At 37.9% G+C, this 14,860-nt stretch overlaps 1 protein-coding gene across 3 annotated transcripts in view; it reads left to right on the top strand.

Annotated features, from left to right (window-relative positions):
* The window catches only part of rab11fip4b (RAB11 family interacting protein 4 (class II) b), a 20,808-nt gene extending 10,690 nt beyond the window's left edge, over positions 1 to 10,118 (top strand). For 2 of the 3 annotated variants that reach the window (XM_046849440.1, XM_046849448.1), the window contains exons 6-14: positions 812 to 914; positions 1,063 to 1,166; positions 1,371 to 1,511; positions 1,943 to 2,024; positions 5,057 to 5,194; positions 5,657 to 5,815; positions 6,684 to 6,752; positions 7,750 to 7,893; positions 7,991 to 10,118. In XM_046849440.1, coding sequence (XP_046705396.1) covers positions 812 to 914; positions 1,063 to 1,166; positions 1,371 to 1,511; positions 1,943 to 2,024; positions 5,057 to 5,194; positions 5,657 to 5,815; positions 6,684 to 6,752; positions 7,750 to 7,893; positions 7,991 to 8,107 — 1,057 coding nt within the window. In that variant the 3' untranslated portion in view covers positions 8,108 to 10,118. The remainder of the gene's footprint in view (positions 1 to 811; positions 915 to 1,062; positions 1,167 to 1,370; positions 1,512 to 1,942; positions 2,025 to 5,056; positions 5,195 to 5,656; positions 5,816 to 6,683; positions 6,753 to 7,749; positions 7,894 to 7,990) is intronic. The other variant, XM_046849455.1, reaches the window with a different exon arrangement.
* The last annotated feature ends 4,742 nt before the right edge of the window (positions 10,119 to 14,860 follow it).

Raw genomic sequence — 14,860 nt, 5'->3', positions numbered from 1 at the left:
TGGAAAGTGTGTGAGGAGAAGGTGTTGTGATCAAATGTTTCAAGATTTCAGATGTAAACATGAAATAAAAGCTGTTATTCTGATCAATCATCTCATATTCATATTTGATCTTAAACTCAACTGCATTTTCTTTTCTGTGTGTGTATACATGTGTGTGTGTGTGTGTGTGTGTGTGCTGTACTTGTGTATGGGTGAGTGATTTGTGTGTGTATGCATGTGTGTTTGTGTACGCATGAGGTGTGTGTGTGTACAGTTTAGATGTGTGTGTCATTTGAGCAGTTTAGTGAGAATTGTGAGGTGTGAATGTAAAATATTTTAAATGGTTAATTGGTGTTGCCGTAGCAACGATGACAGCATTTTAAACTTTAATCAGGTCAAAATTCTGAGCGTGTGGGTTGTGAAGAGTGTGTGTCTGTGTGGAAGTATGCTCATGAGTAGGTATATGTGTTGGTCTACTGTGTGTGTGTGTGTGTGTGTGTGTGTGTGTGTGTGTGTGTGTGTGTGTACAGTATGTGAGGATGTCCTGACTGTATAAGCGTATTCTTGAGTGTGTGTGACTGGTGGGAGTTGCTAGTCCAAGTGGGACAGAGTGTGCGTGCGTGCGTGCGCGTGTGTGTGTGTGCGTGTATGTGCGCGGGAGGGTGTAATGTAGATGCGCTAGAGTCAGACTCAAGCTTTGCTGCAGTGTGCATCCTCTAATACTGCCTCTATTGCAGTAGAGGTGAGTGTATTCTCACTGTGCTCTGTGTGTGTGTGTGTGTGTGTGTGTGTGTGTGTGTGTGTGTGTGTGTGTGTGTGTGTGTGTGTGCAGGCAGCTGCTCCAGCACAGTAATCTCAGCAGTAGGAATGGCAGCACAGAAGATCTGTTCAGAGAAGGCAGCATTGATTACTATGACACCGAAATCGCTGACAAGGTACACACACACCCACACACACACACACACACCCACACACGTTTTTCCTGGCACAATTATACCTCATCTCAAAACATCATTACAATATTTTTTTATCATAATGGTGGAGTGCTTAACACATTTGTGTGTGTGTGTGTGTTCTATGCAGTTGAGTCAGTTAGAGAAGAAGCTGTGTGAGCTGGAGAGTGAGTGTCTGATGAATGGCGATGTGCAATCCAAACTCAAACAGGAAAACACACAACTAGTGCACAGGTAAACACACACACACACATCACACACACACACACACTGCAATGTTGAACACTGCCTTCAGACACCCATTAAAACCTACCTGGAACAAGTAGTATTTAGAGCACGTACATGTTTGGATCAGAGATCACATGTTTGAATACACGTGTGTGTGTGTGTGTGTGTGTGTGTGTGTGTGTGTGTGTGTGTGTGTGTGTGTGTGTGTAGGGTACATGAGCTCGAGGAGCAGCTTAAGGAACAGGAGGCGAGAGCCGAACAGATCATGGATGTCGAGCTCCGGAGACACCGAGATGCCTTCAACAAACTGGAGCAAGACAAGAACACGCAGATCGACATGCTCCATAACCGGTACACACACACACACACACACACACACACAAAATCGAGTTACTTTCATTTCACTCCTTTAGAATTATATATATTGTGTAATATTAAAGCGGTTATATACGTTAATTAATTATAGAATAACAAACATAAGAAAAAATCATTATTTGCCATGTAAACAGGCAAAAACTATAAATAATAAAAATAAAAATGTTTGGTTCCTCAACACGTTGTAATTCATCTCATAGGCAGCAGAGGGCCTTAAAAGTTACACACTGCTGCTTTAATTTAACGTCCTGAACTTGGGCAGAGGTGATGAGGACTGCTCCTTTAGATTTCTGTTTTCTACTTTGTTTATGCCCGATGTTTTTATGATATCCTATAATATTGGTGTGTGTGTGTGTGTGTGTGTGTGTGTGTGTGTGTGTGTGTGTGTGTGTGTGTTCTGGTGTCAGGGTCCAGCAGTTGGAGGTGGAGAACACTGAGATGTTGACCAGTGTGAGCAGGCTGAAAACACAGACAGAGAAGCTTGACGAGGTGTGTGTTTGCATTTGTGTTTGTATAAGTAGTTAAGTTGTTTGTCGTCATGTTTGCAAAAAGATTTGCTGTGTTTTAATTACCACACTGGAAGTTTCTCATGGTTCACAAGTTGTGGCACAATGGTAATGTTTCTCAGTATGAGGAAGTGTTTTAGTGGTTGCCATTTGGGATTACGTTTAGAAATATGAGTTTTTTCAACACTTCTGTGGTAAATGTTGATCTTCTGGAAGGTTTTCTGTCGATTGCGTTGCCTCTTAAAGACCTAACAGCGAGTTGCTTGTTAGAAAAAACATGAATTATTTCCAGTGTTTCTGGTAAATGTTGATTGTTTTGGTGGTTTTTCCCTCGATTACCTTGTCTTTTAAAATATTTACTAGCTTGTTGCTAGCTAGATGAATTATAATTTATACTTATTGTGTCTTATTGTACTAATTTCCCAACAATTCTGAGGTAAATGTTGATATTATTGATGGATACTCATTTCCACTCTCTATAAGACTTAGTAAAATAATTTTAGCGTAATTTGAGCTGTAAAGTGCCAAAAAGTGTCAACGTATCTGAAGTCAACATTGTTCTGAACAGTTTGGTCTTATTTTTACTCCCACTTTCACTGTTAGTTTCTTTTTATATATATATATATATACATATTTTTTTAGTCTGTAGAAAAAAATTTGCTAAATAAGAATAGTTTATGTCTAGTTTCAAGTTTTATTAATCATATATACAGATGTCAGTTTGTACAATAAAATTAGGTGAGGCTACAGGCAAACTACTGCGATATATTTATAGTACATATATATTCATCTGTATATTGTTTGTAGTACATACACATCTGTAAATTAAGGTTTATAGTCCTATAATAGCATTTTATTTAATTTATGTAAATCTTGTAAACACTGTAAATCCTGCATTTGCTGCTTTTGCACTCTGGTTAGACCCAAACTGCATTTCGTTGCCTTGTACATGTTTAATGACAAAGTTTAATCTAATCTAATCTAATATTAAACAATATAAAACAAAGTGGCATATGAAAGTTCTAATTATTCACATGTGGGTGCAGAAGTGTCTGCAACACAGTACATTTAACTCTGAGATAGATAGATAGATAGATAGATAGATAGATAGATAGATAGATAGATAGATAGATAGATAGATAGATAGATGGATAGATGGATGGATGGATAGATAAAGTATAATTTTTATTAGTGGGTGTGTGTGTTACATTGAGCATCACCGAGATGTTGTAGACTGTAAAAATATATGAATTTATTAATTTTTAGTGTATAATTGTCTGTACCTGTTTCATTACAAAACATACATTTGCACATAAAATTAGAACTGTTTATTAAATTAGCTGTGAATCTACAACTAAATGCTGCTTTGCTCAAACTGATCCCTGAGAAGATCCCCTAAACCTAACAAGCTAGCATGCCATTCACTCACTCTAATTTGATCACTATTTATTCCACACGTCGAATAAAAATCTGAAGCACTTGCAGTGATGATCCTGTATTGTTTAACACTATATTTAAAGTTGTGAGAGAAAAGTTGTGATTATCGTTCCTAGGCAACATGGAAACATGGAGACTAAGGCTAAGTGAGCTTCTGACTGAGGTGAAGGTTATGTTCTCCACAGTGAGAATGGAATCAGGACAGAATCATTAGGAGCCTCAACGTTTACCTCACATTTGTTGGTCGATCATTAAGAAAAGTTTTCACATGTCTGAAATGAAACATTACACTTGGCGGTGTTGGCTAGGCTAGCCTGATGATTAAATGTGTGTGTGTGTGTGTGTGTGTGTGTGTGTGTGTGTGTGTGTGTGTGTGTGTAAGAGAAAGGTGTGTGTGAGAGAAGTCAGGTGAGACATCGGGTCATTGATGGCAAAACAAACACTGGTGGTGAGAGATGAGTCAGCTGATTAGCAGAGTTTAAAACAGTGCTCAGTGAAGCATGAACATCAGCATGAACATCAGCATGAACATCAGCATGAACATCAGCATGAGTGTTTATTTATCTTCTGACTGATAAGATTCAGAAAACAAGAACTTTAGCGTTGAGGGCTGATTCTGCAGAAGTTCCATCTGCTTTTAAATGCATTTATTATTTACACATTGTTTTTGGCCACACTGTAGATAATAAATAGAGATCTATTCCAGTATGTTAATCACCAGACTAGCATAGCAGCATCACTTGTATATAAAAATACAGTGGAAGTAAATAAAATGTCCCATGATTTCCTGTGTGTTGTTTTGGACATGCTAGTTTTCTTCTAGCTAACTAGCTGCAATACAGACAACTTTAACTTAATACTCTTCTAAAACTCTGTTCAAATACAGACTACTTAATAGAAAAAAGAATCCAGATGAATAACTTATAACCAAAATAACTTAATATAATAAGCTAGCTAACAGTGAGACTGTCACATTGTCAGGAAATTTAAGGGGGTCGGGCAAATGTAGAAAACATATTCTATCATTATATGGATTTGGCTGATTATTTTTATTTTTTGGCATAAAAAAAATTGTAATGTTTTTAAGGAAAAATAAAACATTGTTTAAAAGAAATTATAAAAACACGATTTCATGAAAGATTTGAAACTTTACAAAACTATTAAAGATTTTTATCTAAAAAAATTAAATTGAAAACTTCACAAAAATGTTTTTAATTGAAGACTTAAAACTTTTTTTGTTATGAGGTATGCAATTAAAAATAAACCTTTGAAAAGATTGTAACCTTTTAATTTTCTGTAAAAAGACAATTTGTGTTTTACAACCGAAAATGGAAAAAAAAACAGACCTACAAAAGTGTGCACTATGGTGCTTTATTGTAGTGTAGAGCCATGATGCCGCACTCGGCCTCGCACTGAGGTGTGTGTGTGTGTGTGTGTGTGTGTGTGTGTGTGTGTGTGTGTGTAACAACCTGCTTACCATAGGGTCATTTCCCTTTTGGTGTCTCCTCTGTGTGGGTGTGTTTGTGTGGGTGTATGCGCTTGTGTTAAAATTTGCATGTGATTTGTTTGCATGTCCAGGAGAAGCAGCGGATGACTGATAAGCTGGAAGACACAAGTCTCCGTCTGAAAGATGAAATGGATTTGTACAGGAAGATGATGGACAAACTGAGACAGAACCGGAACGACTATCAGAAGGAGAGAGAGGCCATGCAGGAGGTGAGACACCGTGAATTATCCATAAGACGGGACTGAAATCCAACCTACACGACTGCTGAGACGTTTTTAAATGAACGTCTATAGAGTTCACTGTAGCTGCGAGGCGAATGTATGTGACACGTACACAGGAGCCTAAAAGTCTAAAACTAAAATATTAATATTCAAATTCAAACTCAAATTTTTACTCTGCATTTAACAGCAATGATGTAAAAAGTGTATTATTCTATCTATTAGCGTTTTTTGTCTTATTTCTATACTTTTATAGATTTTATGTCGTGATATGCAGTAAATGCAGGCTGAAAAATAAAACCATACTTAATGCATTTTTCTCATTAAAACTAAATTGAGAGTAAAATTTCTAAAGAAATGTAGAAATAAACTATTAATCCAAGCTGGTATTAATTTTATTATTATTTCTATTAATGTAGAAATTAGACTATTAACCCAAGCTGTCTTTCATAGCTGATCGAGGAACTGCGGCGAGAACTCGAGCACTTGCAGCTTTATAAACTGGAGGCTGAGCGCGTGGGACGGATCCGAAGGTCGTCCATCAGCTTTTCGGATTTCACCACAAGGACTCGCGAGAATGAACTGGAACAGGAAATGAAGCGGCTGAAACAGGTGAGGACTCTCAGGACATTACATCACTTTCTGTTCTCTCTTTTAGCTTTTTAACGTATCAATGCGTTGTTTTTATCAACTTCCGATGTCGAAGCGATTTTTAAATGTATCCACTTTGGAGAGCGTTTTCAAAAAGCTACGTTTTCGTTGCCTGAAAACACAGTCGCAGTGTCGACAGAAGGCCACAATGGAGAGAACGGAAAGAAATTTGCATTTTTAAATGAAAACATTAGTGTGGACATGGCCAAAGTGAGGAACTGATCTTACGTACTCTTTCTATATCACTCCTATTCTCTATCTGTCCGTCTTTCTCTCCCTTCAGACGGTCAGAAAGCGATCGAGAAACAAGAAAGAAAACCACAGACAGACAGACAGACAGACAGACAGACAGACAATGTCTGATAAAAGATGGGCAGAATGTCTGATGAGAGATAGACAGACACATAAGGAGAAAGAAAGAGACAGACCAACAACGAGAGCAACTCTCTGTCTCACTCTCCTCTCTTTAGCTGCCTTTCTCTTGGTTTTTCTTTCTTTCCAGACTGAAGACTGAACTTTCACTCATCCTTTTCTGTCAACGGAGAGAGAAGACAGACAGATAGATAGACAGACAGACAGATAAACAGACAGACAGACAGGTATTGGACTTGAGTTTGAATAACACAGATTAGAAATTTTAGAAACAAACATGTCTGTACAAGATCAAGAACCTGATGCACCTGAACAGGTTCTCTATTCCACCCTAGAGAAGAATCTGTGTGTGTGTGTGTGTGTGTGTGTGTGTGTGTGTGTGTGTGTGTGTGTGTGTGTGTGTGTGTGTGTGTGTGTGTGTGTGTGTGTGTGTGTGTGTGTGTGTGTGTGTGTACAGCGCTGTGTTTCACAGGACGTCCCCCCTGACCTCCAGCAGCGAGCGTGTGTTAGCACACGACTCTACATGGTAAATCTCTGGGAGTAAATCAGTCATTAACCCCTGATAACCCAAACCGCACCTTCTAGATTTCTAATCCAGTTTTTGTTCTGTTCTGTAGCGGTTAAATGAGCGCCGCGTTCTCGGGTAACATCAAAGCGTGGATCAGTAGTGACTAATGTACGCTTTCATTCATTATGTCATGACATTGAGCTCATCTGTAGATTCAGTCCAGCATGTGCACACCTGATCACCAGCCCTCATTCCACCCACACATGTGCTCATTCCACAAACTGCCACCAGCAGAAGCCTGAAGCAGAAAAACGCTTCTCTTCTGTGATTCAGGGACACGTCCCAAAATCTAGTGGAGAGACTTTGCAGTAGTGTGGAACTTTTTATAACAGGAAAGAAGAAGAAATCTGTGGAATATGATGGTCAGAGGTGCACATACTCCTATGCTCATGTAACAAAAAAACTTAATTATTTAATGCTGATTTATTACATCATGGTTGCTATTTTTTTTAATTTTTTTTAATTTTTTGTAATATATTATATTGTGTCTGATCTCAGTGTGTGTGTGAGACAAGACAATGAGACTATTAATTTAAGGTGTCCTAAAGAAAAAACAGAGAGATTAGAAAATAAACAGACATTACAGAGGATGTTAGATTAGACAAATAAGATAAGAGAACTAGTGTCCAATTACAAATACAAGCTGTCTTTCAGAATCACTCCTAATCTCAGATCAGATATCAAGCGGGATATAAGATGAAAAATCTAGATTTAAAACTATTCTAGGAATACGATTCAAGATCAGCAAAAAAAGCTGTTTTAAAGAAGAAAATGTATCCATACTGATCTTAGATCAGACCTTACACTGCTCTTTAAGAACAAGCTGCATCTCTGATCTCAGATCAGATCTTCAGAGAGAGAGAGAGAGAGAGAGAGAGGTATCCTTTAGAATAATGATCTCAGATCAGCACTGTGTTTATTGTGTGTGTTTATTTGCATTTTGCCCCTTTTGCAGGAGAACCAGAGACTCCGAGAGCAAAACGAAGATCTTAACGGTCAGATCCTCAGTCTGAGCCTCCATGAAGCCAAGAACCTGATCGCCACGCAGACGAAAGCTCAGTCTCTGGCCGCCGAAATCGACAATGCCTCACGTGATCAGGTATCACAAGTGTAGACAGTTTGGCATGGTTAAGAACATGGTCAAGTGAGTGAAACAGAACATATACATGTTAATCGTCTCGTTTGTCTTTCCATAGCTGATGGAAGCCCTGAAGGAGCAGGAGGAGATCAACGTTCGTCTCAGGCAGTACATGGACAAGATAATATTATCCATACTTGACCACAACCCTTCCATCTTAGAGATTAAGTACTGAATACAACCTCTGGGTTTTTTTTATTCTAAAAACTGAACACTTGTCTCCCCCTGCTGCCCTGGAGGTGGAACTGCGCTCTTCTGAATGCATTTGAACTTCCTGTTGTGAAGTATGTTCTTCATGGACTTCAGGATGTCCTGGAGTTATTCCTCATCGGTGCTGTACATATTAGACTTACTGGAAAGTCACTGGAATGGCAGGATTAAGAGCTTCCAGAGAACTGTGATGGTCTTTTTCTGAATGTAATTTTTGCGCTCGTCTCAGAGCTGCTGATTTCAGGGATTGATTTTGGTGTTAAGTTGTTCAGAGGGAAGTGTGAGGCCGAGCGATTTTCAGAGACAAGAACCCGGAAGTGTGAGACGGAAAACGAGTTGTTGAATAAAGCACATGCTGGCTGTTTAATGGGTGAAGCTTAACTTAAATCCTTTCTGACAATTACAGGCTTGACCTTATGTGACACTGGACACAATTACAGCTCATGATGGTTTAATGACCTTTATGAGACACTGGCTATCGAATTTATAGCTAATGCTAGCACGCTAATACAGCAAATACCTCAGTAGTTCTCTAGCTAGCATTATGCTGATACAGTCTGGTATATGTTTGTGATTGGAACAATAACTTTGCAAAGCAGTGAGTTTGAGCAGTTGGTGTCACCTGATCATGTTTGTGATTGGCTGATCAGATATAACATTAACTCCACCCCTTTCAACCCAGAACTCAGTCACTGTGTAATCAGGATTACATGAGCTTCTCGTCGGCTTCATTTGAAATCCTTCTGGATTTTTTGAATGATAACATCCTCTAGAATAAGAGCATTTTAGAAGATTCACTATAATATCGCACATCTTCGAGATCACGATGTTATGTAATCAATTATCGGCACATTGCTGGCGAGATGAGCATCTGAATGTTGACTTGGCATTATGAATGTGCATTTGTTATGGCACCTTTTCATTTCATCACAAGTGCTTCCTGCTGTTGAGTTGTTACAAAGAGTGCTGCTGCATTATGCATTTCTATCTTCATTATCCTCATCACCACCACCAGAGTCCACTCTTTATTTCAGAAGTGTTCTCAGCAGCTTCTTTTAATTTGCAAAGTACTTGTTGATTTGGAAAACGAAGTACCGGTCTGATTTTTGGGTGAGTGAACCTTCATGTACATTTCATTTTTTTTTTATTTTTTATTTTTTTTGCCAAACTTTCACCTTTAATTATGTTCCAGACATGTGCTCAATATCTGGTCGGTTTCTTCACTACAGTTGGTTTGTCATGTTTTTGGTGTCTGGTTTAGTTTCGATGATTTGCTGCACCCCTGTTTTGGTTTTCCCACTAAATGTGTAAAGTTGTGACTCATAAACTGAACTACATTTCCATTGCGGCATAAACACTTATGATTATTATTATTAGTTTTTTTTTTTCCAAGTGTTTGTGCCTTCTATCATCCCCACTGAAACACCTGCTGATTCTTTTAGCACCTTATTGCTCGATTTCAGTGCAATTTTCATAACAAACTGTAAATACTGTACAGGGAACTGGAACGTTCACTTGTTCTGCACCACTCATTAGTTCTTTCAAATGTTTCTACACTAGTGTTGTATAAATTTAGCTTTCACTTTTCTCACAAATATTATTAGCTCTAAAAAGCAATATTATTCCACTGTGTTAGGAATAGAAGCCGAATGCTAGCTGGGGTTAAAGCAGGAGTCACGTGTTAACCAGGCTATCGTGGCGAATGACGTCCACTTTTACCTTCGTTAATTCTTTGCTAATCAAGACTGTTGATTTTGTATAGATTTTTCTTACACACAGACGTTTTCAATCCCTCTGACTAGCATCATAATTTATTAATGTAAACTGGAGTATTGTTACACTTTTCTTTTCTTTTTTTTTTTTTTTATGAATATGCTGTGCTGCCCTGAACATGCCTGAAGGAGTCAACATGAACATGTTGATGATATGTAGAATGTAACTTTGGCTAGAATTTTGGCAATAAAAATTCAACTCAACTCATTGTGTGGTTTATTAGTAATAGCTGTATATTTTAAATGATCCATGAAGTCTTTATATGATTTTACATTACAGGACATTGCTGCACAAATGAAATAGTCCAGATTTATGTATTTATATGTAAAGTATCTGCTGAGTAACTTTTTAGTATTTGAAGTGTAATTAATTTAATAATAAGGCTATAAAATATCCAGCAAAATGATCCAAATCAACTATTTTGGAATTACTTTTAATTTTAAGCAAAATGAGTATCTGACTGATTTAGAGAAGTCATGTGGTGTGTTCAGCCAAACACATGAACAAAATAATTAACAAAGTGATTGGGTTCACTAATTATTTCCCTGATTGGCATGTGTTTAAACTTCATACTGCTGTAAATGCTGGAAACTGGAAATCAATGTGTTTACCATTAAAGGAAAACAGAGAAACAAAAAGTGGAATATAAACAACTGAGGTGAAAATATGGCAAAATCAGTGGTGCTAGAAGTCAAGCCAAAGCCTGAAAGAATCTAATTAGAGAGTGAGGTAAAGCTTCAACCAATAAACTGGTGTGTGTGTGTGTGTGTATGTGTGTATATATATATATATATATATATATATATATATATATATATATATATATATATATATATATATATATATATAATTCTGCTCCAAATTACCCTGTTAAACTAAATCATAAATGTTTATTTCAACAATTTAAACGATATATTTGGTAGCTTCAGTGAAAGGCCATTAGAGCATCACTAGTCAGAGCTCACAAACCAAATCTGTAGTAAACTGCACAAACTCAAATATATTCAGATGAATTTAATAGCTACTTTTTCTTCCGACAATGACTGACAGACGAGAAGAAATTGGTCACACAGAGGACATTTGTATGTTATGTACAGAATTAAGTATTTTATCTCATAAATCATCTGGTTCGAGTCGTTTGGGTTTTTTTATCACGTGACTTCATTAGACGCTATGCAGTTATATATACACATATATACATTATTGGAACTATAATTAATGTTGGTGTATAATAACGTTTTGGGGATCTGTTTATTAAAAATTTAACTTTTCATTTTATTACTGATTAAAGGAACGAAATGAATTAAATGACTGAAAAAAGATTCGTCCATTTTGATGAACGAGATTCAAAGAACCGAGTCACTGAAATTGTGCAATCTTTCCATCGCTAGTATCGAATGCTTGATTCCATGAGTCGATTCCCTACACCACTGAGTCGATTCTTGACTCAATTTTAACGAGAAAGAAATGTTCAGTTCACGGTTTAAATTGCGCGCGTGCCCTGATGGAGTGAGTTGATTGCTAACGGCTTCTTGAGAAAGTTCCAGAATCGTCCTCAGCTCTGTGGTGAGGTTTCACTCTTTAACTCCGGGAAAGATGTTTAATGGTTTGTGTAAATATTTACCATTGAATCTAAATGTTTAAATGTGTTTACTACTCGATATTTTGTTGTTTATTGAGCGTTTTTAAAAATCCGAATCGTTTGCTTTGGATAGATTTCGGATGCAGTTAGCTAACTTTAGCTAGCTAGCCCCTCAGTATTTATATTACCAATGAGGAGTTATTTTACTTCATCAGTCACATTGTATTAAAGAAAATGTTTGTAAATTGACTGAAATCCAGCTGATTCAAAGAGAATTGTTGTTTAATTCTCAAAAAATATACAGGGAGTGCAGAATTATTAGGCAAATGAGTATTTTGACCACATCATCCTCGTTATGCATGTTGTCTTACTCCAAGCTGTATAGGCTGGAAAGCCTACTACCAATTAAGCATATTAGGTGATGTGCATCTCTGTAATGAGAAGGGGTGTGGTCTAATGACATCAACACCCTATATCAGGTGTGCATAATTATTAGGCAACTTCCTTTCCTTTGGCAAAATGGGTCAAAAGAAGGACTTGACAGGCTCAGAAAAGTCAAAAATAGTGAGATATATTGCAGAGGGATGCAGCAGTCTTAAAATAGCCAAGCTTCTGAAGCGTGATCATCGAACAATCAAGCGTTTCATTCAAAATAGTCGACAGGGTCGCAAGAAGCGTGTGGAAAAACCAAGGCGCAAAATAACTGCCCGTGAACTGAGAAAAGTCAAGCGTGCAGCTGCCAAGATGCCACTTGCCACCAGTTTGGCCATATTTCAGAGCTGCAACATCACTGAGTGCCCAAAAGCACAAGGTGTGCAATACTCAGAGACATGGCCAAGGTAAGAAAGGCAGAAAGTCGACCACCACTGAACAAGACACACAAGCTGAAACGTCAAGACTGGGCCAAGAAATATCTCAAGACTGATTTTTCTAAGGTTTTATGGACTGATGAAATGAGAGTGAGTCTTGATGGGCCAGATGGATGGGCCCGTGGCTGGATTGGTAAAGGGCAGAGAGCTCCAGTCCGACTCAGGCGCCAGCAAGGTGGAGGTGGAGTACTGGTTTGGGCTGGTATCATCAAAGATGAGCTTGTGGGGCCTTTTCGGGTTGAGGATGGAGTCAAGCTGAACTCCCAGTCCTACTGCCAGTTTCTGGAAGACACCTTCTTCAAGCAGTGGTACAGGAAGAAGTCTGCATCCTTCAAGAAAAACATGATTTTCATGCAGGACAATGCTCCATCACACCGTCCAAGTACTCCACAGCGTGGCTGGCAAGAAAGGGTATAAAAGAAGAAAATCTAATGATATGGCCTCCTTGTTCACCTGATCTGAACCCCATTGAGAACCTGTGGTCCATCATCAAATGTGCGATTTACAAGGAGGAAAACAGTACACCTCTCTGAACAGTGTCTGGGAGGCTGTGGTTGCTGCTGCAATGTTGATGGTGAACAGATCAAAACACTGACAGAATCCATGGATGGCAGGCTTTTGAGTGTCCTTGCAAAGAAAGGTGGCTATATTGGTCACTGATTTGTTTTTGTTTGGTTTTGAATGTCAGAAATGTATATTTGTGAATGTTGAGATGTTATATTGGTTTCACTGGTAAAAATAAATAATTGAAATGGGTATGAATTTGTTTTTTGTTAAGTTGCCTAATAATTATGCACAGTAATAGTCACCTGCACACACAGATATCCCCCTAAAATAGCTAAAACTAAAAACTACTTCCAAAAATATTCAGCTTTGATATTAATGAGTTTTTTGTGTTCATTGAGAACATGGTTGTTGTTCAAATTAAATCCTCAAATAAAATTAATCCTCAAAAATACAACTTGCCTAATAATTCTGCACTCCCTGTATAATTTTTTAATACAGGTGGAAAATGCCCCAAACCTTGTCCAAGTGTCTGCGTCCTTCACTTGGTTTCAGCTCGACCTCAGCAGCTGGTTACAGACCCCAGGACAAATCCAGGAGATTGTGCAGTAGAAAGCGGTTTAGGGAAAGAAAGATAGAGAAAGTGGATTTTGTTCCGGTTCGGTCCGAGACGACGTGTGTTCCTCAAGAAGAGGACTGGGAGCAGGAGATTGAGGAGTTCTCACGCATGTTGGAGAAGGAAAAGGAGAAAGAATTGAGCAGTGAGATGCCCTATGGTAATCTCACACACTGAAGACCTGATGTGTTTACTCATTATTGTTCCTACTTTTTTACTTTGTTTTTGAGGAACCTTCTAGTTCTAGGTATGTAGGATCCAGCCAGAAGAATGAACAAACCTCGCAAATCAGCAGGAAATACAACGGCGAGGGTAAAGCCGTATATCATAACCAGGGAAAAGATTAGTAGTATACCACTTCTTGAGCTATTTTTGATGTTTTTTTGGGTCACTTGAGGACCTGATGGTGTGACCAACCTCTGGTCATATTCTCTCGTCTTGATCTCTTAATTAAAAGATTTTTAATTTTGCCATTTGTTTGCCTATAGTTTTCCCAAACACAGCTAGCATGGCCAATCAAACTAATGTAGGACCTCCATTGTATGAAATTCACACCAAAATGTCAAGCAACTGCAAAGTTTGTGCTCCACAGAAGTTTAAGGATGATACAAATTCAATGAATCTTTTGTTCGTTTTTGTAGATCCCAAGGAAGAGCTGAAGGTGGCGCTAAGTGAGATGAGCCTGTACTCCATTCCTCACACCCCAACGCAACACCAGCAGCACTACAACCCCTCCAGTCATCACACACCTCCCGTCAGGTGGATTCAGCACATCTCCCGCATCGAGAAGGACCAGTTTGATGACGCTGAGGAGTGAACAGACCCTCACCATGTTTCCAGTGGTAAAAGGGTGGGGTCGTCAAAGTGAAGTGTTTTTTTTTTTTTTTTTTTTTAATTTATTTATTTTTAGTTAAATTAATTATAACTTGTTTAAAGTTGTTACATGTACAGAAAGATGCGTTTTTCTACAATTTACATAGTTTTAATTAAAGGCTTATTTAGGAGGAAAGTCGCATATCTTGAGTCCACCGAAGCACTCGGCTCTGAAGTGTTTGTTTGGGTTTTAGGTGTAAAATTAATGATTTAAATAAATGTCTCTTAAGAAAAATTGTTTTGCGAACGCTTTATCAACCAGGTAAGTTGAATCACACACACAAGGATGAACTGTATACTGTAGGGCAGTGAATAAAGCCCGAAACAATAACCTCATGTAGATCCATTATTTACACAATACACATCTACAGTGTGCTATTTAAACTAATAACTAGTATATTAGAATCCATAACTAACTAGAACTAGTATTACAGGTCTAATTGATTGTCTTCTGATTTGTGAACATAAGTGCTTTTTTTTTTTTTTTTTTTTTTTTTTTTT

This window comes from Silurus meridionalis, chromosome 1 (assembly GCF_014805685.1).
Source record: "Silurus meridionalis isolate SWU-2019-XX chromosome 1, ASM1480568v1, whole genome shotgun sequence".
Classification (NCBI taxonomy): domain Eukaryota; kingdom Metazoa; phylum Chordata; class Actinopteri; order Siluriformes; family Siluridae; genus Silurus; species Silurus meridionalis.
Note: the sequence above shows the minus strand (reverse complement) of the source record. Positions and strands in the feature narration are given on the sequence as shown.